The sequence below is a fragment of the Apus apus genome, chromosome 1 (genome assembly GCF_020740795.1).
Source record: "Apus apus isolate bApuApu2 chromosome 1, bApuApu2.pri.cur, whole genome shotgun sequence".
Classification (NCBI taxonomy): Eukaryota; Metazoa; Chordata; class Aves; order Apodiformes; family Apodidae; genus Apus; species Apus apus.
The window spans coordinates 163,490,593-163,516,873 of record NC_067282.1 but is presented as its reverse complement, the minus strand read 5'-3'; the positions used below and the strand labels follow the sequence as shown (position 1 = coordinate 163,516,873).

General features: G+C 37.6%; 2 protein-coding genes across 2 annotated transcripts in view; one reads left to right on the top strand and one right to left on the bottom strand.

Annotated features, from left to right (window-relative positions):
• Positions 1 to 26,281, bottom strand: part of SLC6A15 (solute carrier family 6 member 15) — a 1,002,329-nt gene that overhangs the window by 183,630 nt on the left and 792,418 nt on the right. The gene's annotated exons all lie outside the window — the stretch shown is intronic.
• The window catches only part of TMTC2 (transmembrane O-mannosyltransferase targeting cadherins 2), a 249,038-nt gene that overhangs the window by 123,196 nt on the left and 99,561 nt on the right, over positions 1 to 26,281 (top strand). The window contains exon 3 of the mRNA XM_051608986.1: positions 18,498 to 19,326. Coding sequence (XP_051464946.1) covers positions 18,498 to 19,326 — 829 coding nt within the window. The remainder of the gene's footprint in view (positions 1 to 18,497; positions 19,327 to 26,281) is intronic.

Genomic DNA, 26,281 nt, shown 5'->3' with positions numbered 1-26,281 from the left:
GTTGCATATTGACACCTAAATATGTTTATACTTGAAAGCACAGTATTTAAAGTACTCAGTCATGTGGATCTGTCCAGATAAAGAATTCAGTCACAGCATAAAAGGTTTTAGGGTTACGTGTTTAACATTCCTCACATAAATACATCAAAGCTCAAGTATTTCAAGAGCAACCCAAGTTTTTTATGCCTCAACATGCTGACGGATCTGAAGCAAAAACAGTGTGCCACCACTCCATTTGTTTTATTGAAGAAAGGGTATTTGAGGGGGAAAAAAAGGTCTGTATAGTGATGCAAGTTACCTTGAGCATTAGCTAGATGGCACTGAAACACACTTGTGCTGCTGTATTGAAGTGACTTCTTTGGAGCACAGTCTTTGTGAAATGAAATTTCAGGAACAGTGTGTTTCTTAGTTGCTTCTTTTCCTTTTCTAACCATACATAAATATCTGTAAGTCTTAATCTGTATTTTTTTTTTTCTTTAAAGCATGCTAATGATTGTACAAACCTGTTCATACTGACTATGTTGTCACATGAGATAAACAATGCTGAAATTTTTGCAATACATATTGCATTTTTTATTTATTTTCAGAATTTGAAAATCCGTATTTTAACATACAAAAGATACAATTTTCTTTCTCAGTGATGTGTAAAATAACCTTTTTCAGGCAACAGCTTTAGAAGGACAGCATGCTTAACATTAATGACATTTTAAAATACAAATTCTGCATGAATTGCAATTCTGGGATAACAGAGAAAAATTACTCTTCAAGAAGTTAACCAATGTTGTAGCAATACCAGCTACATCCTCAGAAAAGGTTAGATACTACTGCTGGGGGTCCACTGCTGTCTGGCTTTAAAAATACTTGGGAAATAGTCAAAAGACAGGTGACTTGGCATAAAATACTACTTCTGGATAGCTCCAGGGTAAAAATGAACAAACTGTAGCATTTGAAAAGCAAAACTCAGGCACTTTTTCCTCACATGTGCTTCTTTCCCAGAAAGAACTTTTTCCTTTAAAATCCTTAGACATCCTGCATTATTCTCAACTGAAGTGAATTAAAGAACCATATTGTAAATTGCTGCTGTTTCACCACCCACCTCCTTATTGAGGTGCAACATTTGTCACTTGCATTTTTAGAACTAATCTCCTGATATGCTGAACCACTTGTAAACAAACAGGTATCTAGTTAAAGATCTTTCTAGTTGTACTTTTTTTTTTTTTTTGTGAAATTTGAATTCTTCACAGCTGAATTTATTATCAGACTCCTATCTTCAAAGGAAATTGTTAAAAAGCAATAACTGGTAAGGAAGTGGCAGGTTGTGAGCATGTGTGCTTAACATCCTACACACTTGTGTTGCAGCCCTGGGCTGGTGGAAATCCCTCCAGGACTATACCCTTGCTTAGATCCTAGGCAAAGACAGCCCAGCTTTCTGAGCCCTCTTTTTAATCTCTTCTCCACCCAGTGTGGAGCCAAATTTCCTCCCAGGTTGGTTTTGCTTCTGGCCTTAGAGAAGTTTTAGATTTTTTGCTGTTATTTGCAAAATGTTTTATGTTGGTTAATCTTTTCCATTTGGAAAAATCAAAGCTAATGCAAAGAGAAGTTGCCCTTTTATTCAATGAGATTTCCTTCTGTCAGGATCAGTGACATTTTTTAGAGCAAAGGTGAACCTCCATATGCAAAGAAAAATTTATTGACAGTACTTCCAGGAAGGTACTTCATGCAGTTCCAATTGGTGTGTCAGTTTTCTCAGCATTTTAAGCCTTACATTCTTATGCCAGTGAGGCTGTCTCAGACAGACCTCTGAGGTACATCCTGTCTGAATGTTTTCCTTAAAGAGAATACACCAAGAATGTTTAAACCATATATATATATATATATATATATATATATATATATATATATGTCCTTGCGTACTTTTGTCCTTGCAAGGGCAAGGCTTTTTATTTTTTCCTTGTTTATGTGGATCTTTGTGGTCTCCTGAAGGTCTCCAGAAATATCAGCCTTTTGTCTCTGAGACCTGGTGCCCTACTTCTCTCGAAGTCTGCTGTTTTCATCCTCATGGCTCATTGCTTCCTGCAGTTTTTCCTTTTGTCCCCTGTGCTGCAGCAGCATTTCCTAGTTCTGTGCTCTCTGAGAGCTGCCTCCTCCTTCCCAACATCCCGCTTGAACCAGTGCCTGGCTGCCTGGTAAGACAAGCAGTCAGCCCAATGCTCCTCTGACAAGCCACAGCCCTTTAGCAAAACATACACATACTGTAAACTGTGAGCAATGAATTACACACTTGTAACATCTGTCCCAGTGAGAATCTCAGCTTTCACAGAAAAAAACAAAACCAAACCAATACACATAGCCCTCATGGTTTTGGCCAGTGCTTAGGAATGTAAACCTTTTAAATCTGGGATTTCAGAAAGCAAATAGCAAAAATTAAGATGAAGTGGGTTTTCTAGCCTTCTAGTTATTTCTGTGATAAGATTCAAAGGCTGCCTGTGGGTTTGACAGGAGTGAGGTCAGCCCCAGCTGTTAATGTTCCTGTCCGAAGGAGCTCTGCAGGTGGTAGGAGGTGTTCATAATTTAACTGTTGGTTTAAATTCCCCTTCATTTATACTTGTAGTATGTGGAAAGTATGCAAACCTTTCACACAAGGACTTTGGCCAAGATGCAAAGGACAAGGTTGATTCTAAACTACTGCATTTGCCCAAATCCAAAAGGTGGGACTTCAGTTCCTGTTCATCTGTCACCTGCAGTTGGACAGGGTCCCTGGACACCATCCTGAAGTCCTTAAGCAACTGCTTTCAGGCATACACTGGCAAGTTTATGTGTAGAGCACTTGTAAAGCCTGTCCAGGCCTGCAAATACCACCCATCTTTACTTCTGTGCCATCAGGATTTCAGAGTGATTTGCTCCATTTGTGCTGTAGCACACTAGGGCTACCATATGTACTATGAGCTCTAAGCAATGAGTATGTGCTCAAATAGATAGGAAATTAATTAATTAATGAGATACCAGAGCTCAGGTCTCCTCCAAAACAAAGGACTCAAGTTATGCTTAGTCATGCTTACTCATGCTTGTTGTTGTCAACTGGGAACCTAATCATTGCATTGTTTTCTCAGAAAAGGTCCAGCTATCTAATTCTTCCATTTACAAACTTGCGACTGGAGTAAGGTTTCTAAGTAACTAAAATTGGCATTTTTTAGAGACTAGACTAGACATTACTTTGCTCAGAGCATTGATTTCTGTAGAGTCCATGATTAAGGTATTTTGTTTTCAGAAATTTAAGATCTTGAAAATTATAAGCCAGTAGTAGGTGATTAAAAATGGAATCACTGGAGTTTTCAGCACTGTGATGTTTTTATAAGTTTCGTAGTTTACATAGTTTTAATATTAGACACATTAATATTAGAGATCACCTCAGACAAATAACCCAGCAATATGGAAACATTTTGTTTCATAGACGCATAAATCTTTACAGTTTAGTTCATACTTAGTTATGTGAATTGTGGAAGATGTAATTTTTAATAACTGGAAAAATGTCAAGGATGCTTCAGAGCACTCCTGAAAAATTCAGCAGTTGTCATTTCTGTCCCTGCATGTATTTTGGTTAATGATTTTTATGTTCTTGTGCAGACAAGAAGGAATTTTAATGAAACTTGCAGGTATGCAATTTATAAATGTTAGCCTTTTCAGTCAAATTTTTCATCAGTGAAATGAATATTGCTAGCCAGATAAATCCATAATGTGTGAATACTTGTAGTCTTTAAAGGTTATCCTCATTTTTTTTCTAAGCAAGGTCAAGAAGTGTATTTGCTGCATTGACTGCCAAAGCTGAGAAGCGCGTAAATGATTAACAACTTCTGACTTTTCTGCAGCCTAGTTGTTGTCTTGAAAATCAATTGAGTGTGGTCAGTCCCTTTCTGTGACATCTCAGGACGCATAATGCCAAAAAATCCTGAGTAGTTGGCTACGCCGAGTCCTCCTGAGCCAGAATTCTGTGTGGAAAAGGAAGTTCGGAATTAATTACACGGAAAGTAGTCATGTCCTCATTAGGCAATTGGAAAAAGAAAGAACAGAATATGAACTGTTAACATGCCAAAGGATTTTTGTGGCACAGTGTTTTCCCCACCCACAAAGCAAGATGCATATAAATAGTACATGTCTGTGTGTGTATATAATGTGCACTGTTGACTAAGAGTTTTGGCATTTTAGGACAAATTACAGTAGTCCTCTTTACGTCCTGTTCTCTCCTTTACTCCTAGATCTCGTTAAAGTCTCCTCTGGAGCCACTTTTTTAGTGACTGTGCAGGTTTATAGCTTAGTAGGTGGAGAGAAGCTGGCTGTGGAATTGGCAGTAGTAGGATTTCATCATGTTAAGTGCTGTGGTTACTTCTTTTGTACCCACACAGGATAGGCAGAGTTTGGGTCTATTTTAAAAGACTGGGACCTAGCCAAACTGCAATTGCTGGCAACCACTCTGATAGCAGATATTTGCAAGTTCAAAGACATAGAGAAGGAAGAAAACAGAAGGAAGAGGACTCACAGAAGAGGGTCTCAAACTCAGAAAGTTGTCTTTCTGTTTCTGTTCCCAGGTTCAAATTTATTTCAGGCTCTTTCCTTTCACTTTGTGATTTATTTTGCATAGCTCTATTACTGAAGGTTTTCATTGCACCCTTCCCCTCCATTTAAAAAAAGATAAATTATACCTTTCTCTTTGGGAAGGAAAAGGATAAAAACTTGAATATCACCTTATTTTAACCCATAACTGTTCTCCTGTCTGTGTTTTCACTCTTCACTTGCTTTAGGATCTTTGGTTCTCTTTTAGATTATTGATTTTTCTTACTTGTGAGATGTCCTTCCATTTCCATTTTGTATCTCTTTGCCCTGTATCTTCCCCTCACTAAAGCAAAAACGGGTGTCTGAAATTTCCCTATTCAAAATTATTTTATTCTAAGGAAAGAGAATTCTGCCTGTTCTGTGTGAGGGAAGAATTTCATAGAAGTGCTGCCTGTTAAGAAGAGAAGAAATTCCTTGTGCCTTTCCATTGTTAAAAGCCTCAATTCTGGTTTGCACACTTAAGCTGAAAACTATGCAGTGACTCAGAGACACTTTTTCATAGCTAAAATTGCCTTCACTTCTCTAGGCTTTTTTCTTTCTTCATAGCAAAAAGCAGTAGTATAATTGTCACAGTGATGGTAAAATATATAACAAACTGTATTGGAAGGGATGTTATTTTTTATTAGAGAAAGTGTCTTTTTTTGGTCTATTTTTTTCCAGTTATACCATGTATGTTTTTCTAGTGAAGCTGATTGCTGTAATAAAAGATGCTATCTCTCCGTTTATACTTTTCCTCACTCATATGTAAGAACAGTCTTTTTTCTTAGTGAGATTTTGGCAAATAAAGGTAACTGATAATGGTTTAAAAGTGATTTCTTCTTTCAAATAAATGTCATTGTAGTTGAGTAGTAGCTGAAATTGTCAGCTAATGGCTGCAACCCCTGTTTAGCTGGACTTGCTCTATGTCTGTCTGCCTGAATATTGAAATGATAAAATTCTGGAAGAGTGAGTGGTAGACAATATGGGACAGGATGCCTTCCAGAGGGACCTTGATAAGCTTGAGGAGTGGTGCAAGGTTCTACACCTGCATTGGGGCTACCCCCAGTATCAATACAGGCTGGAGGATGAAGGAATTGAGAGCAGCCCTGCAGAAAAGGACTTGGGTGTGTTGATGGATGAAAAGGTGAACATGAGCTGGCAATGCGAACTTGCAGACCAGAAAGCCAATTGTATTCTGGACTGCATCAAAAGAAGCATGGCTGGCAGGTCGAGGGAGGTGGTTCTGCCCCTCTACTCAGCTCCCATGAGACCCCACCTGGACTACTGCATCCAGGTCTAGAGCCCTCAGCACAAGAAAGACATGAACTTGTTGGAGCAGTTCCAGAGGAGAGCCAGAAAGATGATCAGAGGCCTGGACCACCCCTCCTAAGAAGACAGGCTGAGAGAGCTGGGGTTGTTCAGCCTGGAGAAAAGGAGGCTCCAGGGAGACCTTATTGTGGCCATTCAGTACTTAAAGGGGGACTATAAGAAAACGGGGACAGACTTTTTTGTTAGACCTGTTGAGATAGAACAAGAGGTAATGGTTTTAAACTAAAAGAGGGTAGATTCAGACTAGATGTAAGAAAAAAACAATATAATGAGAGTGGTAAGACACTGGAACAGGTTGCTCAGGAAAGCTGTGGTTGCCCCCTCCCTGGAAGTGTTCAAGGCCAGGCTGGATGGAACTTTGAGCAACCTGGTCTGGTGAGACATGGCCATGGCAGGGGGGTTGGACTAGGTGACTGCTGAATTTTGACATAGTACTTGTAGCAAAACTTTGGAAGAATCTCCACTTTTTTTTGAGTGATTTGAGTATAGATATTCCTTCCATGAGGAAGAGATGGAGAAGGTTTCAGAGGGAGTCTTAAGATGCTTGTGATAGGAGAATGATGAGCTCATGATGGATCTGTGGGTTGGGCAGATGGTTTGAAGCACAGATAAAACACCAGCAGTTAAGTTCCTCTTGCTATCTGAAGATTATCAAAGGGCTGAAGATGTGCATACGTCCAAGGGACAAGGAAATATGTCACACAACTTTATGCTAGACTAAGGAGTTTGGACCTTTGTTAGCATGCAATCTAGGTAATTTATGTACTGGCCTTGAAAACAAGCAATTTGTGTAGAAGGGATATTCTTAAGACTGTCAGGGGGGAGGGAATTTTGTGGCCATGTAATCCTTCTTTGTTCTTGATGGCTCAAGGACTTACTGTTTTAATATAAGCTATGTATCTTATATTTAGTGGAACTTCAGATTTTTTCAAGACTTAGAAAAATGAAATGTTATTCCTTAAGGTATAGTACTTGTAGCTACTCTCATGTGAGTAATGCTGTTACAAGTCTGTTTGCTGAAGAAGCAGGGTTGTGTGTGTTCTGCTGCAATGCATGACAAGAGTGCAGGTGTCCTAGTTCTATTCTTAAAAGTCATGGTTTGTTAGGCAGAATTCCTAAAGTAGCACTGCTATCTAAATTTGCCAATTGTGAAGAAGCTACAGTCTTTAAGTTTACTAGCTAGAAAAGAAATGTGATTTGAGTGTTAGTCCTGTTAGGCCTGCATTTTGATTTTAAGAAATCTGGCGTATGCTGCTCCATTGTCTTCTCACCTTCCACTGCTGTCCTTCATTAGCAAGCTCAATAATGTAACCTGGAAACTAGAGGATTAATTTCTAACATGAAGAATCCTTACATCCCCATCTCATGCATGAAGATTATGGCGTATGGGTTACTAAATATTATTTTTAAATATTTATTGGGGGTGGATGTAGGTTTGATCTGGACTTGAATTAATGGGAGGTCTCAAGTTTCTGTGTAATTGATTTTGAGTCATTAGCACCCTTAGTGCTCCCCTAAAGGGGAGAGTACTGTAAGGAGGCAGGTAACTGCCACAGGCTTCTGCTGAATTTGTTGAGGAAAGTTACTTTTCTGCTCTTCTGTTGTTGCTTTGCCAGACAGTGTCTTGTTTCAGGGCACAGTTTATTTCTTGTTTGCACTATAGGGTGCTTGCCCTTAGGGAACCCAGTTTAGTTCACTGGACCTTGCTAACTTTTTAATACTGAATTATGTCTATTTGCTAATCTCTACAAGTCTGTGTTTTACATTTGAAAGCTCTTATTAAAAACAAATGAAAAGCTCGATATAGGAACAACTTTTAGAATTTTTATTTTGATGGTTTTACTCTAGCAGAAATGTTCAGCGATGTGAGTGTCTGCATAATGTGACACATCCTCTTCCAAATCCTGCCTTTTTTGAATTCTTGAAGAAATCCCACACTCATTAAATAGCTTTCTATTATGATAACTTGGAGAGAGAACTGCTGTACTATGGCCTTCCTACTGAGCTGAGTCTCATTATAAGTCATCTCTTTATGGCTCCAAAATCATGTACTTCCAAACTTCACTCGTTAATGAGACTGGAATGAATTTCATCATGGCTGGCTGTTTGCACTGGAACCCTGTTCAAGAAGGACTGTTGTCATTACTTCCCCGGTGCCTGAAACATGTTTGCAATGCATTGGACCTACAATCCAGGAACTGATAAGGAAGGTTTTGTGCGTGCATGTGTGTGTGTGAACATGGATGAGTATGTGTAGGCAAAATTATTTCCATTTGCAACATTTATATTTATTCCTCCTTTTGTCCAAAATGCCAGGAAGCTTATTTAAAATGAATGTTCTGATAATGATACTGAATGTCTTTAACAAAAAAAAAATTTAAAAAATCTTAGTTTATTCTAAAAGAATGTATAGTTTTTCATTTCCTTCAGAGAAGCTGGAGCGTTTTACAGCTTAATTGATTTGACCACAGATCGTTACCTAGTGGGAAATATTAAAGATCTTATTTTAAGCTGAACAGGATAACTTTGCAGGCTTTCAAGACAGTTTAATGTAATAGGTTAAGGGGCTTCAGCACACCTCTTACAGGACCAGTAACTGGCCTCTTTCGACTGCTGATAGTTCAGTTGAGAAGTACCTTGATATTGGTTCACAGGAGATTGCCAACTGACTCATTTCTTCACATTAGCTTAATGGAGAGTAATGACATCCCATGACAGGAAGTACGTTTTGTCATCTATATTCTGCTTCACCATTTTTCATCTCTCTTTATTTAGATTATTAAGTATTTGGCTTTGTATTTCTGAGGTTAGTAATTACTTTACCTTTAACTCTGTTTGTCTCTGGATCAGACCCTAGTAATGCAGTTGTGTTTTGAAATGGGCTATGCTTAAATATCCTTTCAAATACCCCTTAAAAAGGTATCTAGACTAAGGGTATAAAAATTAACACTAATATATATATTAATTATTTTATTAATATTTCATGTGTAGGGAGACAAGGTAGAGGGCATGCTCTTCAAAGTATTCTGTTATTTTTATCAAATACACTTTTGAGGAAATTTTCTATTGAAAAGTTTACAGTTTTTATTATTAGCTAAATATTCTTATATTTGTGCATTTCTATTCCTGTGGTATCTTTGGAGCACTCTTTGCTATCACTGGGTAGTCATTACTTATGTAGCTAGCCAGTGCTATTTGCTGCAAAAAGTTTAATTTGTTCTCTCTATTCATTGTCTAATAGGTATTCATTCCCATGTCTATTTAGTATATTCCATAGGGAATTAATACAAAAAAAGTTCCCCAGTAAATAACATAGGACATAGCAAGCTCTCTCTTCTTCAGTTTAGTCTTTGAGCATAACCAATTCTTGAAGAGACTAACTTGATCTAATAAAAAGAGAGATAAATGAAATTGTCATTAAAATGTTAATTTTCCCAGTCTTGCTTCTTTGAAATTGCAGTACTTACTGGTCAGGTGTTAGAAAGGTTGTTAATTTCATTTCTTTTATGAGTTTGTGAATTGTTTTCTGTCCTCTCCAATGTGTTCTTCTTCAAACATCCAAGCTTGTATCTCACTGATTGTTACTGCCTGTGCTTCATAGCCACCTGGTTAGCTACATGGGAGGCAAGCCTAGGTTAGGTGACAAAGGAGGCATGTAGATGCCTTTCAGATTATTTGTCAGTATACTCAAAAACCAAGCTTTTCATCAGTGGTGGTGACTTACTATGTGTCAGCATTCTCTCTCAGTTACCTTTCTGCTGCTGTTGGCTGTGACTTTCAATCTTGAAGGTATGTAGTTCTCACTGTAAATCACTTTTCTGAAGGCTTTTTAAGACTGATAAGTCACTGCTGTGTTGCCTTTAGCTTCTCCAGTTTTTTGTGCTTCCCATTGTTTGAAACATGATACTAATATAGTGTAGAGTAAGTAGAGAGAGATTTCATCCACATCATAGGAGATATACTTTAGGCTGTTATTTATAATAAACTCTGCATCTGAAATAAATGACTAGCAAGTGCTTGATATGGTGAAATTTATTCTTATTTCTAAAGGTACTGACTTCAAGCAGAATAGTCGCGCTACTTGTGTGTTTTGGCCATCCTCTTGTACCACCTTATACAGAAATGTATTTCATGGGTGGATGCGTATAGAAGGGGGATGGGATTTTTAAAAAATATAATTTTTTAAATCACAAAATAGACTGTATTCAGTTTGTCACACAAATAGCTTCTGAGTCACTTCACATTTTTCCCCTGTCTTCCTGAACCAATAGATCTGAAAATGAAGTATCAGTGCCAAAACCAGCTTGAGATATATTTTTTCTAAAGGATGTAAGTGATTGCTTGTATGATCTTAAATCTTTCTTGATAATATGCAGTGCCTTCTGAGTTGAATAGCAGGCTCTGCATTTCACATGGACCTTCAATATTATCTCTTTCTTTTTGAAAATGTTGTAGGTGTTAAAGCTTTACTTTACTAGAAGAATTACAATTAATTGTTCACATTTTTAGTATATTTTCTTCGTTATCATTATAATTTCAAGATAACTTTGCTTCATGTTTTTTTGCTCTATTTTAAAGGTACAAAAACCCCAAACTAAACACCTTATTTTCTATCAGTTGACAAAGGGGAAAACAAAAAAGCCATGTGAGATGCTGCTTGTTATCCCCCGTGGAAACTGACTTCCATAGCTTGTTGGGCCTCCAGCTGATGGATTCCTATTGTACCTAGATTAGTTGTTCTGTCAAAACTAGAGCAAACTTAGTATTTATCCAGTGTACAGAAATTGATTATTGATGACTTCCTTCTGCTGGATTGATAAAGTTGCTTAGTCATTGCCAGAGGCTTAAACTGGGATTCAATTACGTTTTTGCTTATGAAATCCATTTCTGTCTGCATTCATCACTTATGAGTGTGTGTCTATTTACACTCTTGCAGAGTGTGTTTTTCTCTCACTGCATATTAAACCGGCTCTTAGGCTTTAATTTTCTTCTATTGCTATCTTATTAATGTAGGAAGCTTATGAAATGTAATAATTTTTGGTGATAGCTTTACAGGTAGGATTGCAGTATGTGCTTTTAAGAGCCATTTTCTGCTTTGCTGCTTTTTTTCTGAAGCATGTCTGTATGTTGTACAGAAGAGCAGAGCAAGATTTCCTTTACAAGAAAATATGGTTATCTGTCCACTCAAGTGAGCAGAGCTTCAGTAAGCTGCCAACACTTTGTACGTAATGAGTAGTTCGAATGCATTGTCAGGTCAGATTTACATGGTACAGGGCAGAAGATACAAATGACACAGTGGGCCTCAGCCTTGGGTACTAATTTTCGGGTGTGTTCCTTGCCCACAAGTAAGGAACTCACAACAATCTGGCTATACAACAGGTACAAGCTTTGCCTTCCTGGTAGGACCTGGGCAATGCTTTGTTTTTCCTCAGGGCTCTGCAGATCTACTGCCAAGTTGCTCAAGCCTAGTGCTGAGCTGTGCTGCCTGCCTACTCCATGCCACTCATCTCTGAGACTGTCCTGCTTCCTTGTAGCCCACACAGCAGAGGCGAACTGATGCTGTTTCACAAAGCTGGAGTTTTTCCTTCGTTCCCTTTGAACTTATATTAATTACTCTGTCATGTTGTGCAGTTGTGTGTGCTAGCTGGGTTTCTTAACATGTTGATAATAAAAAGTTATAAAAATTTTGAGCAAGTTTTTTGTCTCATTAAGTGTGCTGTTAGCTTTTTTGCAGTCTTTGTTCAATTACTTACTTTTATTATTTTTTTCCTTAACATCTTTTTTGTCTTGTATGTTATCAAGAAGTTATAACATTATAGTGCTGACTTTTTGAGTCAATATTGCTGTTAATGTTCTCACTGGGTGACTTGAATTGTTTCTGTTAACTGGTGTAATTGCAGATGTCAATGGCACTATTCTACTAACCAAAAACCTTGATTTTTAAATTTGTATTATTGTTATTATTATAGCAAATAGAAACAAATATATACGGGTTTTGATGTTTCACTAAAGCTCTCAACACAAAAGATCTGTCTTTTTGTGTCCTTTATTTTTTAAATATCGTGTATGCATATATCTGGGAGTTGAAATATGCTTATGAGGAAGTCAAGAAGGGCAGAAGATGGAATGTAACAAGAAATAACGTGTTCTTTACATTATGGTGGACAGGTTAGAAATGGTTCATTGACACCTCTCAAATTGTTTTTTTATTAATATTTTCTTTGCAGGTTTTTTTCTATTTTGGTGGTTGTTTTTTTAACTTTGCAGAAGCATTTATACACAATATGTTTAAGAGATGTGCTGTAAGATGATGCAGTGTCTTAAGGGAAGAGGTGGGCAGCAATTACCATTAAATTGATGGAAGGATGAATAGTGCAAATTATTAGTGTATATGACTGAGAGCTTTTTTGTTAGAGAAACAGCATAGATTTACACTGGGGAAACTAGCAGCAACTGGAAGTGAAAACAAGATATGTTGGTTTGTAAGAGGTGGATTTAGGAAATGTTCAGAAGGTGCTAATGTGACTGGGAGAACAAAATGTCAGGATCATCTTAACTATTTTTTTTGCCTGAGTATGAAAGAAGTGAAGCAAATGTTAAGACAAAATAGGATTGCAGGAAACTCTGGTACTTCATGTATGGATTATACTTCTAAAGGTTACAAACAGAAAACATTGCTACAAAACGTATGCTTTTTCATGTAGGAATGCTGATGATACTGTTATGGTAGTCACAGGAAGTTATGCCTAGAAGTTACCTTAGGAGTCCATACAGTGCATCATACTGTCCCTAAAACAGTACTGACAATACTTCTGTCTTTTCCCACATTACACATTTGATCTAGTCTCAGCGGCAGAAAGCCCTAGAGCCAACCTCCATTGCAAATTTTTTTCAGCACATCCCTACATTAAGCAATGGGAAGCATCTCCTGGTAACTAACCTGAATCTTTCTTGAACTGAAGCTTATTGTTCTTACCCTTTGGACATTAATATAGACAACAGATTATTCTTTTCCTCTTTTCAGCTGTTATTTATGTACTAGAAGGCAGCTGGCAGGCTTAAATAGCTTATGTTCTCCAATTTTCCTTATGGGACATGTTTTTCTAGATCACTAATCAGTCTTATTCTACTATTCTGACCTCTCTCCTGTTCTTTCATTTATTTCTGTGAAGTTCTGTGAAGAAATTTCTTATGAAAGTTCTGAGATGAACCAGGCACTTTCAGGATTTACTAGTCTTGAGAAGAGTGGAAGGATTACTTCACATATCATGAAGGATGTGCTTTCATCTACAGGCTCAGTACAGTTTTTACCTTTTTAGCAGTGGTTTAAGAGAGTTGCTTGTGATGATAATCCCTGATACTTCGCTGAAGATGAGCCAGCTGCTTATTCTAAGCCTCATACTTGTGTAGCTTTAAGCAGTCAGAGTTGTCCCTGCCTTTTATACAGGATTATTTTTCTGAACTTTTCTCTGTGTTTTTCAAGATCATTTTGCATTCTGGTTCTGCCTTTCAACCACTTGCATATTCAGTGAGCTCTCAGCATTTCAGCTAGTGCTGAAAGTGCAGCAACCCTTCCTTCACTGGAAAACCTCTCAAATGAGGTGACATTGTCAAATTAAATGCAGGTATGACTGTTGGACCTGTCAACCTCTGTGTTGGTAACAGCAATACTAAACAGCATTCCTGAGTAGTGCAGGAGTTCAGGAATGTCTTTTGGCCCCAGTGGTCTTGTAACCTCCTGTCTAATGTTCTTTCTGCTGCATATAGCCCTGGGTAGATATCCACAGCATCAGCATTGTCACACTCTATTTTACTGGGTAGACTTTTCTTCAGAGTGAGCCTTCTCTGTTGCAGTGATCACACTCACAGTTTTAGCAAGCTAATGTAGTCCCCTCTGCTCTTGTACTACCTCTATTCATTGATATAGTTGCTGCTCTTAATGCAATTTCTATTTTCCCCTGTAGTCCTTGTAAATATTTTTTCAGCTGAGAGGTTAGAGTTTGGGGTTCTCTTTCTCTCTCTCTTTCTCTCTCTCTTTCTCTCTCCCCCTCTCCCTCCACGTGCAGTGTGGGTGGGTCATGCAGATGGATTTTAGTCAGGAGATTAAAAAGGTTTCTGTAGTCACAAACACTAACATTGCAGTGGTGGTATTTGACTTTTAGCAAGCAGCAGAGATGTTAAGTCTCATCTAAATCAGTGCTCATTTTTTCCCCAGATGAAAATGACTGCTTCTGAAAGGTTAGAGGATTTATGGGAGTGTCAAAACATATGGCAGATGGGCTGGATTAGGACTAATGAGTACAGTAATCCAAATCCTTTCTGCCAACCATTACAGAGGATCTCATCCTGCTGCTGATCTACACTAAATGTACACAGCCAGAGGAGCACAAGCTGTCAGGAAGCTCAGAAGAAGAGTTTCTGGTGAAAGTGCTTGTCTAACTAGAGTTCATTTTGAAAGAGCTGTTTTAGCAGGCGGAAGTCTACTGAGGAACTGATTGTATTATTTAATTTTAGTAAGTTGCTGTAACCAGTTGTGGTTGTTTCTATTCCCTTTGGTTTGCTAGACAAAGCTTAGGAAAAAAGTAAAACCAAAATGTGAGCTAAACCTTTCTAATTATCTCTGACTATGTTAGTATAGAGGGATAAAAGCTGTGCAAAAGTAATGAATGTTGAGAGAAAGAAAGGGGGGCTGAGTTTGTAATTCCCCTTCTGATCCAGCACTATGTCTGATTGAAAAAAAAACAAAAAAACAAAACAAAACAAAGGCGTCCTACTTGACATATTTGTAACAGAAATTTAAGTGTTAGGGACAGTTTTAGTTTTGGTTTTAGACTGAGTCCAGAGGATCTTATCTGAATTCTGAAAAGTAACAATGGAATGTCAGCGTTACACAGGTTATTGGTAGCTGTAGTTAACATGTAGTTAATTTAAAAAAAAAAAAAAGTAAAGCTACTGGCTTTTGAGATCATGTCTGTCATAATTTCTGAGGAAGGACGCAACCTATTTGTGTCTGAGGCGACAAGAGGTTATTTGCACTCCACTCCTGTAGTCAGTTAATTAAGCTGAAGAATCCACCAGAGCTGCTTCTGTAGTTAACTAGTATTTTAGAGCATGATAAATTAATATGCTGGTGTAGAAGACTACTTGCTCAGTTATCTCTGAGCTCCATGAGTGAATGCTTAGATATTTCATTTGAAACTGGTGTAAAATGTTTGGGTGTGGGCTTTTTTTGTTTGTTTGATTGGGTTTTGTTTGTTTTTTTGTTTGTTGGTTGTTTTTTGTTGTTGTTGTTGTTTTGTTGTTTCTTTGGGTTTTTTAAAAGGTTAAAACATGAAACACAATACTGTGTATAGGTATTTTGTTTTCTGTCCAGAGGATAGTGTGAGGACCCAGACCTTACAGATCTTAAATTTAAGCTTGTAAGAGAGGCTGCAAGTAGTTATTCCAGCAGTGAGTATGGGTTTACTCCAAGGTACAGATTCTTTGCATTTCTGAGCAAGAGGCAGACTTTTCATTGTTACTGTTTTATGCAGTATGAAGAAGATCTGAAAGTTTTTAGCAGGTTTCAGTATTATCCATGAATAATGATATATCTACTCTCGCATGTTTTTGTCAAAGAACTTTTTGGGGTGAACTTTCTGAGCATTTCATTGAAACGTGCATATTTGCATAGATTTTTAGAAAAGGGAGATTTTCTTCCAGTAAGTACTAATGAAATAACAAAGCAATCTAAGCAGTCCGTAAAAGCTCACTTATCATCTCTTAATCAAGTTTCACTTGCTTAGTATTTGGGATGTCTTAATCTTTGGACTGGTATAGTCTTCTAGCAAAGACCTGTTCTGTATTTCTAATCAAACAGACAAACAAAGCAACCAAAACTCCCATCTTTCTCTCTAAGCAGCCTCCTCTTAAGAGACTGCAGAAGGATGTATAAAAAAGAGCAAAAAAGGTCACATTTAACATTTGAGAGTTGTTTGTATGCGTGTGTGAAGGAAGGAGGTTTGAAAATAATTGAGCCAGAGGGGTGGGCAGAAAAATTTTCATGTAGTAGAATATGACAGGAATGAAAGGACAAGTTCAACCAGGGACATAAGGTTTTATTATATAGATGTACACGCAAATCCATGAAAATCTGAATAATCTTTTTATATCAAATATAAACTTATTGGGAGTTTCAGTGATAACCACCTTACACAAATGTATAACATTAAAAGCATTTAAACAGTCCTGGCAGGCAGGAATGAAATTGTATCTGAGATGAGTTGCAAAGTATTATTCAGCTTACAACTAAAAGTATGTTGTTACAGTAGCCTTTCCAGGGAATATATTAATCATAAAGTGTAGATGTGGGTTTTTATTGATTTATTAGCAAAAAAATACTGATTTTCCTGGATACAGAAATATACAAAAGCTAATAAATCAAATTGGAATCAATATGGCAAATGAAATGTATGGACTCAGACTTTACTTCATGTATAAAATGTACCAGCATTTTTAGGTGGTTCTGATACAAGTATGAAAATATTCTCATTATAAATCTGTTTGTTCCCTACTAATGCCTGCATTGACTTTTTCCATATTACCTCAAAATAGAATGAATTAATCTAACTGCCATTAAATATTTTAAACTTTTCAGGAAGAAACTCTATAGAAATGTGAAAAGGAATAAATTTCTTCATGAGATAAGCAGTTAAATTTTGATGACTATACCATGTCTTGTTACTGGAACATCAGTAACTTGATGGTAGAAAACTATTAAGAATTGACCTAAAATGGAGCAGCACAATCATGTCTATTTCATGGTGTCAAGCATAGAGTGCCCTCACAAAAGAGGAAAAATGAGCTGTTTGGAAGAAACAAGATAAAACATTCCAGTGTGAGGTCCTACTCCTGAATAACTGAGGAAACACTGAGTAACAATCCCAGGAATGTGTAGTGTGAGATGGAAAAAACAGACCTAATAGAATAAAAAATGATTGACAAATAATTCTTTGTCATAATGGAGGGAAAGATTACCAAAATGCTTGCACTGTATCTGGAGCTATTTGGCAAATAGCTTTTCTTTTCTTACAAAAGGCATCTGAGAGATTGTAATATAAAAATACATATATTTTAGCTTTTACAGATTCTTCTGCAAAGAGAAAGTAATCCAAAACAGCTTTCATTTAGGGTGCCCATGTAATTGAGAGCAGAACTTAAGCTCATCAGTTTTACAAATAGGTGAGAAAATCTTGCTTCCTGATTCTCATCAGAAGTGTTACATGTCTGCAAGCGTTCGAGTAAGTGCTTTTGGATGCGGCTGGTGAGAACCCAACAAGCAGCTCCAGCTGGAAAATACTGAGTTATTCCATAAATGAGTGCTAGCATCATGATATGGGTAGGTGGAAGTGGCTGCATGCTTCACATAATATTATTTAGATGGATACAAAGATGTGAAAGGTTTTAGAGCACTTACTTAATATGCTGTGCTTAAAGAAAGAAAAGCACAAACCCAACATCTTATTTGGCTGTGAGATGCAAAATGGAGATGGGCTTTCAGCAGTAGGCAGATCTGAAGGCTCCAAATAATCACTTTGCTTAATGGGTAGGAACTGGAAGACATAAACATGGAATCTGTCTGTTTTCCTCTCTTGCCTTACTGAAAAAATTATTTAATTCTCAGTGAAATGCCCTGGAGAGACATTTGTTAGGAAAAAGGGAGCTGGAACATTCTTTAAACTTTAAAGCTAGTAATGGCAGACTGGTGTTTTAGCCACTGCCAGGCAACCAAACGATTTGGGAGGTTATGTAGAAGCCGCTACGTGGTTCCATAAATTCCTCTAAAATATTTTTCAAAGAGTTACACAATTAAATCTTAAGCAGTCCTAAGATCTCTAAAGGCTTGACTCTGAGACAGACTTAAAATCTTAGAAGCACAGAACTATTCAGGTTGGAAATGACCCTTGGGATCACCAAGTCCAACCATCATCCCTACTCTACAAAGTTCTCCCCTAAACCATATCCACCAACACCACAGCCGATTGACCCTTAAACACATCCAGGGATGGTGACTCAACCACCTCCCTGGGAAGACTATTGCAGTGTCTAACCACTCTTTCTGTGAAAAAATTGTTCCTAATGTCCAGTCTAAACCTACCCTGTTGCACCTTGAACCTGCCATTCCCTCTTGTTCTGTCGCTACTTACCTGTGAAAAGAAACCAGCACCAACCTCTCTACAATGACTTTTCAGGTAGTTTTAGAGACTGATGAGGTCTCCCCTCAGCCTTTTCTTTCTCAATCTAAACATTCCCAGCTCCTTCAAGCGTTCTTCATAAGATTTATTCTCTAGGCCCTTCACCAGCTTTGTTGCCCTCCTCTTTACTCACTTTGTCACCTCGGTATCTTGATACAGCTTAAATGAAAGAGCTCATTCTTTTTGTCTTACGTTGAAGAGCATACCCCAGATGTTCTCTGATCCAAATGTCATAGACCAAGTTCTACTTCTCAATTCCTTTATTCTTTTTGGTTATAAATTGGAGAGTGAAACACTTGGTGTTGATTTATGCTGATGAATTTTCTTTTTTTTTTTTTTTTTTTCCAGAGAAAGAATTTGACCCTCTTCTTCAGCATTGGTTTATTGATCTCCTGGGGGACTGCACTGCTGGGTGTCCGCTTATACTGGATGGGCAACAGGCCCCCAAGTTTTTCCAATTCTGACAATCCAGCAGCTGACTCGGACAGTTTTCTCACACGTACGCTGACCTTCTTCTACCTGCCAACCAAGAACCTCTGGCTTTTGTTGTGCCCAGATACCCTCAGCTTTGACTGGTCTATGGATGCTGTGCCTCTTCTGAAAACAGTCAGTGATTGGAGGAATCTACACACTGTGGCCTTCTATACTGGACTTCTCCTCCTTGCCTACGTTAGCTTGAAGGGCCCCAGCAATGAGAGAGAATGCAATGGGAAAACTGTAATGAACGGCAAGCAGAATGCTAATGGGCATAGCTGCCACTCAGAGATGGACTACAAGATGCTGGAGGTGAAGTCAAGCTTTGCATCAAAAGAAGAGAATGGCATAAAAAAGCATGAAATGCAGAAACTGCAGCTTCCTTCAACTGAGAACATTGTCATTCTGTCTCTGTCTTTGTTAATAGTGCCCTTTGTTCCTGCCACAAACCTATTTTTCTATGTTGGCTTTGTAATAGCAGAGCGTGTGCTGTATGTTCCTAGTATGGGCTTCTGCCTACTGGTTACAGTAGGTGTCAGGGCCCTTTATGTCAAAGTCCAAAAGCGGTTTCTGAAGAACTTGGTTTTGTGTTCCACTGCTGCAGTAATTGTTTTCTATGGACTGAAGACTGTTGTCAGGAATGGGGACTGGCAAAATGAGGAGATGCTGTATAGGTCAGGAATACAAGTAAACCCTGCTAAAGGTAATTTTTTCTCTTTATGGTGAATGTCTTGATTATTCCTATCTTTCTTTGCCTTTGAAGCATCTGATTTTATCAATTATATCCAAAGAGAATACTTCAGGAAATGCCCTTTTAAACTGCAGAGCTATGTACAGTAGTGAAAAATGAGGAAAAGCAGGAATATGTTTTGATTGGCTGTTACAGGTTTGACATTAATACGGAGAAAAAGGGATCCTAAGGTAAGAGGATGCTTTATTTTTCATTGATCTTAGTTCTGGATTGATCTATTGTTTATTGTTCCATTGATCTTGGAATGAAAGATTCATTATTAGTATTGCAGACCCCACCCTGGTGATTCTCCATGTGGAGTCAGGTATCTATCACCCTAATGAAGGTTTTTCAAATGTTGACCAAATGTTCTGTTCACAACCAAATGTTGTGACTACAAAATACATGAAATAGTAAAGGACAGCACTAGGGAGGTGCTATTTTTTTATGTCATCTGATGCAAATAACGTCAATACTACCTAATAAAAATGAGGAAATGAGGTCATATTATTCAGCATAGGAAGTGACTGTAGTTCTGCATACAAGTACTGTAAAGAGTTATTGTCAAATATTTATGCCTTCCTGCTAAGGTATAAATGTCAGGTATTTGTAACATTGCCCAGCTACTTTTCTCCAAGGTTGTATCTATGCTGTAATGAAATGGCAATACAGCTAGTGTAAACAATGTCCAAACTGCTAGTTTAGGGATCAGTAACAATGTTTAGCTGTGGCTCTGTGGTTTCAGTTTATAGGGCAGATCCAGCTGGGATTCTGAACTCCATGCTGCCTGGCTGTACTGCAATTGGCACATGAGCAAGTTTATATGAGAACGGTCAAAATACCACCTGTGAGAGCCATGTGTAGGCTTTGACTAAACCTTCCTCACTCACAATTAATCAGAAGTGAGAAGGGATGACTTGACTCCTTTGCCTTTCTGTGAAAGAAAAGTTTGACAGTCCTTAAACATATTGCACTTGAGATTTTCCAGTTTTCTGCTTAGAAGTCCATTATCTGATGTGAAGTCATCTTCTGACAGAGGTGTGCTTCTTAGTTAGGCAGTTGTGCCACGCTGTAGTCTAAAAGCTATGATAGTGAGAGACTAATGCAGGTGCTATTGTGAATTGACAGGGAGTGACAAAGTAGATTTGACAGATAAGATGCCTTGAAAAGCAGCATTGTAGGAACTTGTCAATCATCAGTCTGATTTTGTAACTCTCCTTCATATGCTTTGTCACCCTAGGTGAAATTATTAAACTTGTTGCTACAGTAAGCGGCTTTTTGTTAACCCTGAACAAGCATATATATACATATATATATATAACTTAAAAAAAAAATAAACTAGTGCAGGAGGGCAAGAAATGAAGAGAATTAACTGAACAGCAAGGTAGGAGACCAGAGTGATTATATGATGCTGTGAGACTTACCAGTTTAGTAATGATTTAAAGCTTGTTGGCATTCCTTGGGAAGAAGAGTGTATGTGTGCACTTGATTAAATAGTTAATGTATGTTCCATTTTTGTCCTTGGTGGAGATCCCCAGATATCTCAGACTGTGTTAACAGTTGTTTGCTTGATTTGAGAGAGTTTCTGTGATTAAAAAAAAAAATAAAAAAAATAAAAAAATAATTCTAGTGTGCAGTGGTAGAATTGGCTGCAGTGCTGTCTGGAAATTGGACTATTGGGTATTATGCTCCCAGGAGGCAAGGCAAGCTATTTTCATCATGCACATCTCAGTATGCACGGACTTACGTATATATGATTGTCTGGTTTCTTGCCATATAAGCTGAAATTAAGTTTCTTGTAAGATATGCTAAAGCAAAGGCAGTATGGCAGTATAGACATTACTGAGCTGACTGTAAATCTCCTTAAAATATCCTCTTAAACTTCTGCTGAATATTTACTAGCCCACACACATTGTAGCAAGGCTGGGTATCAGAAACTCCCAGCTAAAGTGACCTGTCACCCAATTCTATTCGGTATTGTGAATACTTCCTAGATTATCCCTGGCTTTGACTATGCTAATTTTATTTTCTATTTCTCATACAATCAGGCAAGCCTGACTAGACTAGACTGGCTGCCAATCCCGCTAAAGCATTAGGAGATCAACAATTCAAACTTCTCTTCAGTAATTAAATGAGGTTGACGTAGAAAAAACAATTTATTTTTGTTTGTGCCTTTTTTTTTCTAGTTTTATGAATGCTAGTGATAAATAGGCTATTCAGACAGTGAGACAATGGATTGCTCAGTCAAATGGTAGAGTGGAGAAGTGTTTTCCTTCCTTTTAGGCTGTTAAGAGGCTGTCACTCTTCATTTCTGTTTTCCTCGACTCACAGCTGTTGCTCGTCATGAGTATTTTCTTATTTCTGATCATTTTTGAGCGGTGGTAGCATTTTCTCTGATGATTCTGCTTTTTCTCTCTTATCCTGCAAAGAGCTTTGGAACAAGAGCTTCTTCCATCCTGGGCTAAAAAGCAAAGAGAGATCGCTTCAAAAACTTGCCATGGGGGAACTGTTAAAGTAAAAATCCCCAAAGACTGGTTTTGCTAAAGGAAGGAGCTGATCCGTTTTATTCCAGATCCATTTGTATTCTGGCCTAGCAGGATGAAAGCCACTGTGTGGCTGGATGCTTTGAGACAACATTGAGCTGATGTACTCTACTAATAAGGTCATTTGAGAGGTGAGCTACTAGCATAGGTGTATTTGTGTACTAATGTGACTGAACTGCTTTGGAAATGGAGTTGTCTCATACGGTGAGGATTTATAATCAGGTCCTTGGCATTGTAGTGCACATAAGAATATAATCTCCTCTGCTGCTTTGGGACTTCCAGGCAAAGTTGTTCAGCAGCTTCTCTATTTTCAGTCCTCATTGAAGAAATGTGTAATCAGCACCTTGCCAGCACTTTCTTCTGGCCCCCTCATGGGTACCTTGTGGGCAGGGCAGGTGGAGAACAGAGTTCTGCTTCAGATGCCTTTACCCTCTTCAGGCAACCACAACCACAGCTTTTCTACAATTTCCATTTCTCCAGGCTGCTCTTGTCAGTTGCTGACGATGTGGAGAAAATACTCAAAAAGTGTATTGCATGGCTCATCTCTTAAACCTTGAAGTACATCATGGGAGAATCAAGTGAGTAGAAGGTGGAGAAGGTGCACGTGCTGGCTTTCCTGGCTGCCTCACAGTGCAGCTGGCAGCCACCAGCCCTTCGCTGGTGGAGTCGTAATGAGGACTTGGGATGCCTTTAGCCACATCTGTTCTTGTGCTTGTTCATCTGCCGTTTTGGTTACAACTACATTTTCAAATATCTTTAAAGTGATCTGAGGCTTGCCTTGTTACAGTTTGTCAGCACTTGAGGGGAAAATCGGCAAGATTGATTAATGTAGTTTACGGATCCTGAAGTGGCTGTATACATCTATACACTAGGGAGGGAAAAGGCGCAAGTGTTTCTCTCTGCTGCCTTCAACCTAATGAGCAGCCTCACTGATATAAACCAGCTCACATTATTTGAGTGTTCTTTTACAGTGAAGGAAGCCTCCCAAAATGTATAAGCAAACAAAAATGTCATAAAGGGTGGTAGCTGTCATGTCGTTTTCAGTTAGGCTGCAAGTCATTCTTTAGTGATGATTACCTTGTGTTTACTATAAAATTATAATGATACGCAAAATAATTGTTCTCATTATGCCTTGTTATCTCTAGTTTTCTCTGTAGTACCAAAAGTTGGCTTAAAAAAAACTAATCTTTTTCCTCCAGGCTATTTTGTACCTCGCCGTCCACATCATAATGATCTTTGATGTTCAGATATATTTTCTGTACTGTTATAGACACTGATTAAAGGAGTAGAATATGGAAGAGAGAGGCTTAGACTGTTAGACTGCTGCAGAGGTATTAGTTGCTTGGTCAGATTTACTCATGAAATTTTAGTCTGCTGGTGTTTGTTAATTAAGCTTTGAAGATCCTCCCTTTTGAAGATCCTTCCTGGAACTAGTTGACCTTCAACACCCAAGTGCATGCTTAACTTTAGTCTTCCTAAATTTATAGATGTGACTACTCTCCTTGCAATGGAATGTATAGCAAGAAACAGATATTAAGCTGCATCCAAAAGCAATATTACCTTATTGTGGTACTAATACTCCATGCTATGCCCAGTCTAACATGTGGCACTGGTGTAAGTTCGCATTAGAGCTTTTGGCATCTGAACCAGTTCTGCTTGTGGCTCAGATGTTTGTCGTTGTTCCATCATGTATTAGTGTTGTTGAAATATCATAAGTTCACCTCTTGGGCAGGTCACTGAGACATGAATATGTGTTTCAGTCCTTTCTTGAATCAGTCCTGCGGGGGAAAAAAAGGTAATTTAAAAAATTCTGAAAGCTAAATTTAGAATTTAGCTTATTTAATCTCATCTGTGTAACATAGTACTTGCCTTTGGGTTTGAACTACAAAAAAATACACCCTTTGATTTTATTATTTTTATAATGCCAAAGTTAATTTTATTATCCTCTTTATTAATTCCCACTTTATTTTACCATTACTGATGCAGCAAGCAAACTTAGTTGCTATACAAACTGGTTTAACTGTTGGGGAGGGAAATTATGTGAGTTAGTTTTGTTCCATTTACATAAATTTGTTGTTGTTGTTAAAAAGGTACCCAAATTTGTTCTCACCCAAGAGCTGGTCGTCCGAGTTAAAAGAAAATAATAATTAAAAAAAGTCCTTGCCTGTCATTGTAGAGACTGCATGCTCTAGTTCTATGCACTTGGGTAGAAATAAAACTATAACTGTTTCCATCTGATTTGACAGCTTGCTGCCATTATCCTTATCTACTCCTAGAAAATGATTCCTTGCCAACAGTAGCTGTCAGTCAGAGGTCCCTTCTTCAGCAGACAATGCAAGAAGTAAATGTACTTCTAATACCTTGTAGTAAGCTGAGTAAAGAGGGCACGTTTCCTTCAAATAAAAAGAGTTCAATAAACCAGTATTTTCCATTATTATTCATATTTTTTATCATTAATGATGACTGGAGACAAAAGCAGAATAATTATTTTAAGATATGGCATTCTTTGAATTTGCTTATTATCAAGAGCTTAGATTTTTCTGACAAAAGATCAGGTTCTCTTATAATACCTTTAGAGCTTTGTTTTCTGTAGCTCTGGCACACAGCTAGTTGTTCACCACATGTTTTGCCTCTGAGATAAAGTAGTGTGTTTTTCAACGAACACCCCATTGGTTATGTAAAAATACTCTTGAGTATTTTGAGATTGCATTGGTTTTAGTGTATAAATTAATTTTTTTTAATGCGCAACTTGGCAATAAAACTCCAACTCATCTTTGGGCCCGTAGCCCAAAATATCACTCCGCACAGTAATAATTTCTTGCTCCTTTGGTTCATTTCACTTCAATAATAATAGAATAGTAGGTAAAGGTCTGACTCAAATAATATTACAGTGAATGGAAAATGCTGTTTTTGAAAAACAAGGCTTAAGAGAGAAAATAATTTCAGTGCACAGTTTCCCAGAAACCAGCAGATTTAAAAAATAAAAAACCTGGTAATAATTATTATGCATACAAGTTTTGCATATTATCACTGTTAAGAAATGCCAGTGATCTAGGCGTAGCATCTGGAATTAGGTATTCACAAGTTTGTTTGAGGTTTGCTAATGAGCTCTTTACCTTTGAACAAGTGACTTTAAGCTCCATTTTCCCCTCTGGAATGAAACTTGTACTACCTGTTTTCATTAGACACTGGACCTTTTTTTAAAAAAATTGTATTGACTCATTATTGTATTAAAACCTCTCCACATTTATGACAGTATAATACCCCTACTAAGCTAGTTGCTAAATAAATATTGGGATATGCAGCCATTATGATTATTCTTAACATACTTTTTACTCAATTTTTATAGAAGTTACTGTCAGAGAAACGAAGTGCCAACTGATCATCAGTCTTCCCAACACCTTCACCAGAACTTTTTGGTACTTAATCTTTTGACTAAGTGTTGCATGGATATTTTCCTTGACTTCTTTTATTATTTTCAATTTTGATCAGAAACTTAAGTCTGGCTATTTTTTTTAAGAAGAAATTACTGTAAAGGCAGTCTACCTTCTGTCAGTATTGTAAAATGTCTCCAACCATCAGTAATAATACTTAGAACAGCTACTATATGGGGAAATACACTCGATAATGAAATGATCTTCCATAAGTAAAAAATTCAAAGGCGGTAATTATGTATTAACAATGTACTTGGTAATACATAAACTTTTATGGCTTTTTAAGTCTGTTATTGCCATATTTAAATTGTGTAGGATATACTATTATAAATTTGGTGTCTTTTTTCATAGCAAGTATGTCAGAATGTTAAGGATAGTTTTTTGGTGCAGGATGCTTCTGAGTTCTTGAAATAAATCGGAAATATGTTTTCTATCTGCCACTTGTAACAGCTTTAAAAAAAAGAAAGCCTAACTAGTATGTGAGCCACATAGAATGGTTTGAAAGTTAAGAAAAGTCTACTCTCTGAAATTGGTTAGGGCTCTCTAAAGAAGTGCTGCTGCTGCTGCTCTGTGTGATTAGAAAGTGTAGAAGGAATGGCCATTTATAAGTTGTTTGGGAAAGAGACGTTATCTAGAGTGTTTGAGCATCCCACAGGCAGTCCAGCCTAAGCAGAACAGTCTGGTTATGCTACATATGTTGGAGAGCTGAAAGAAGGTGGTTTATGCTTCAGTTCAAAGTCTGAATTTATTCTCCAGTACTACAGTAGTGCTCTAATTTCCTCTGAAACCCAAGTCACTGTGGGATATCTGCTTCTCCTTCAGCAGGATACCAGAAAGCCCAATGTTCTTCCTTTATGTAAGACTGGAAACAAGGATATTTATTTTTTTTTTTCCCTTGAGGGTAGTCCAATATCGTCTCTAATCTGTGAATCCTAAATAGCAGGAGGATAG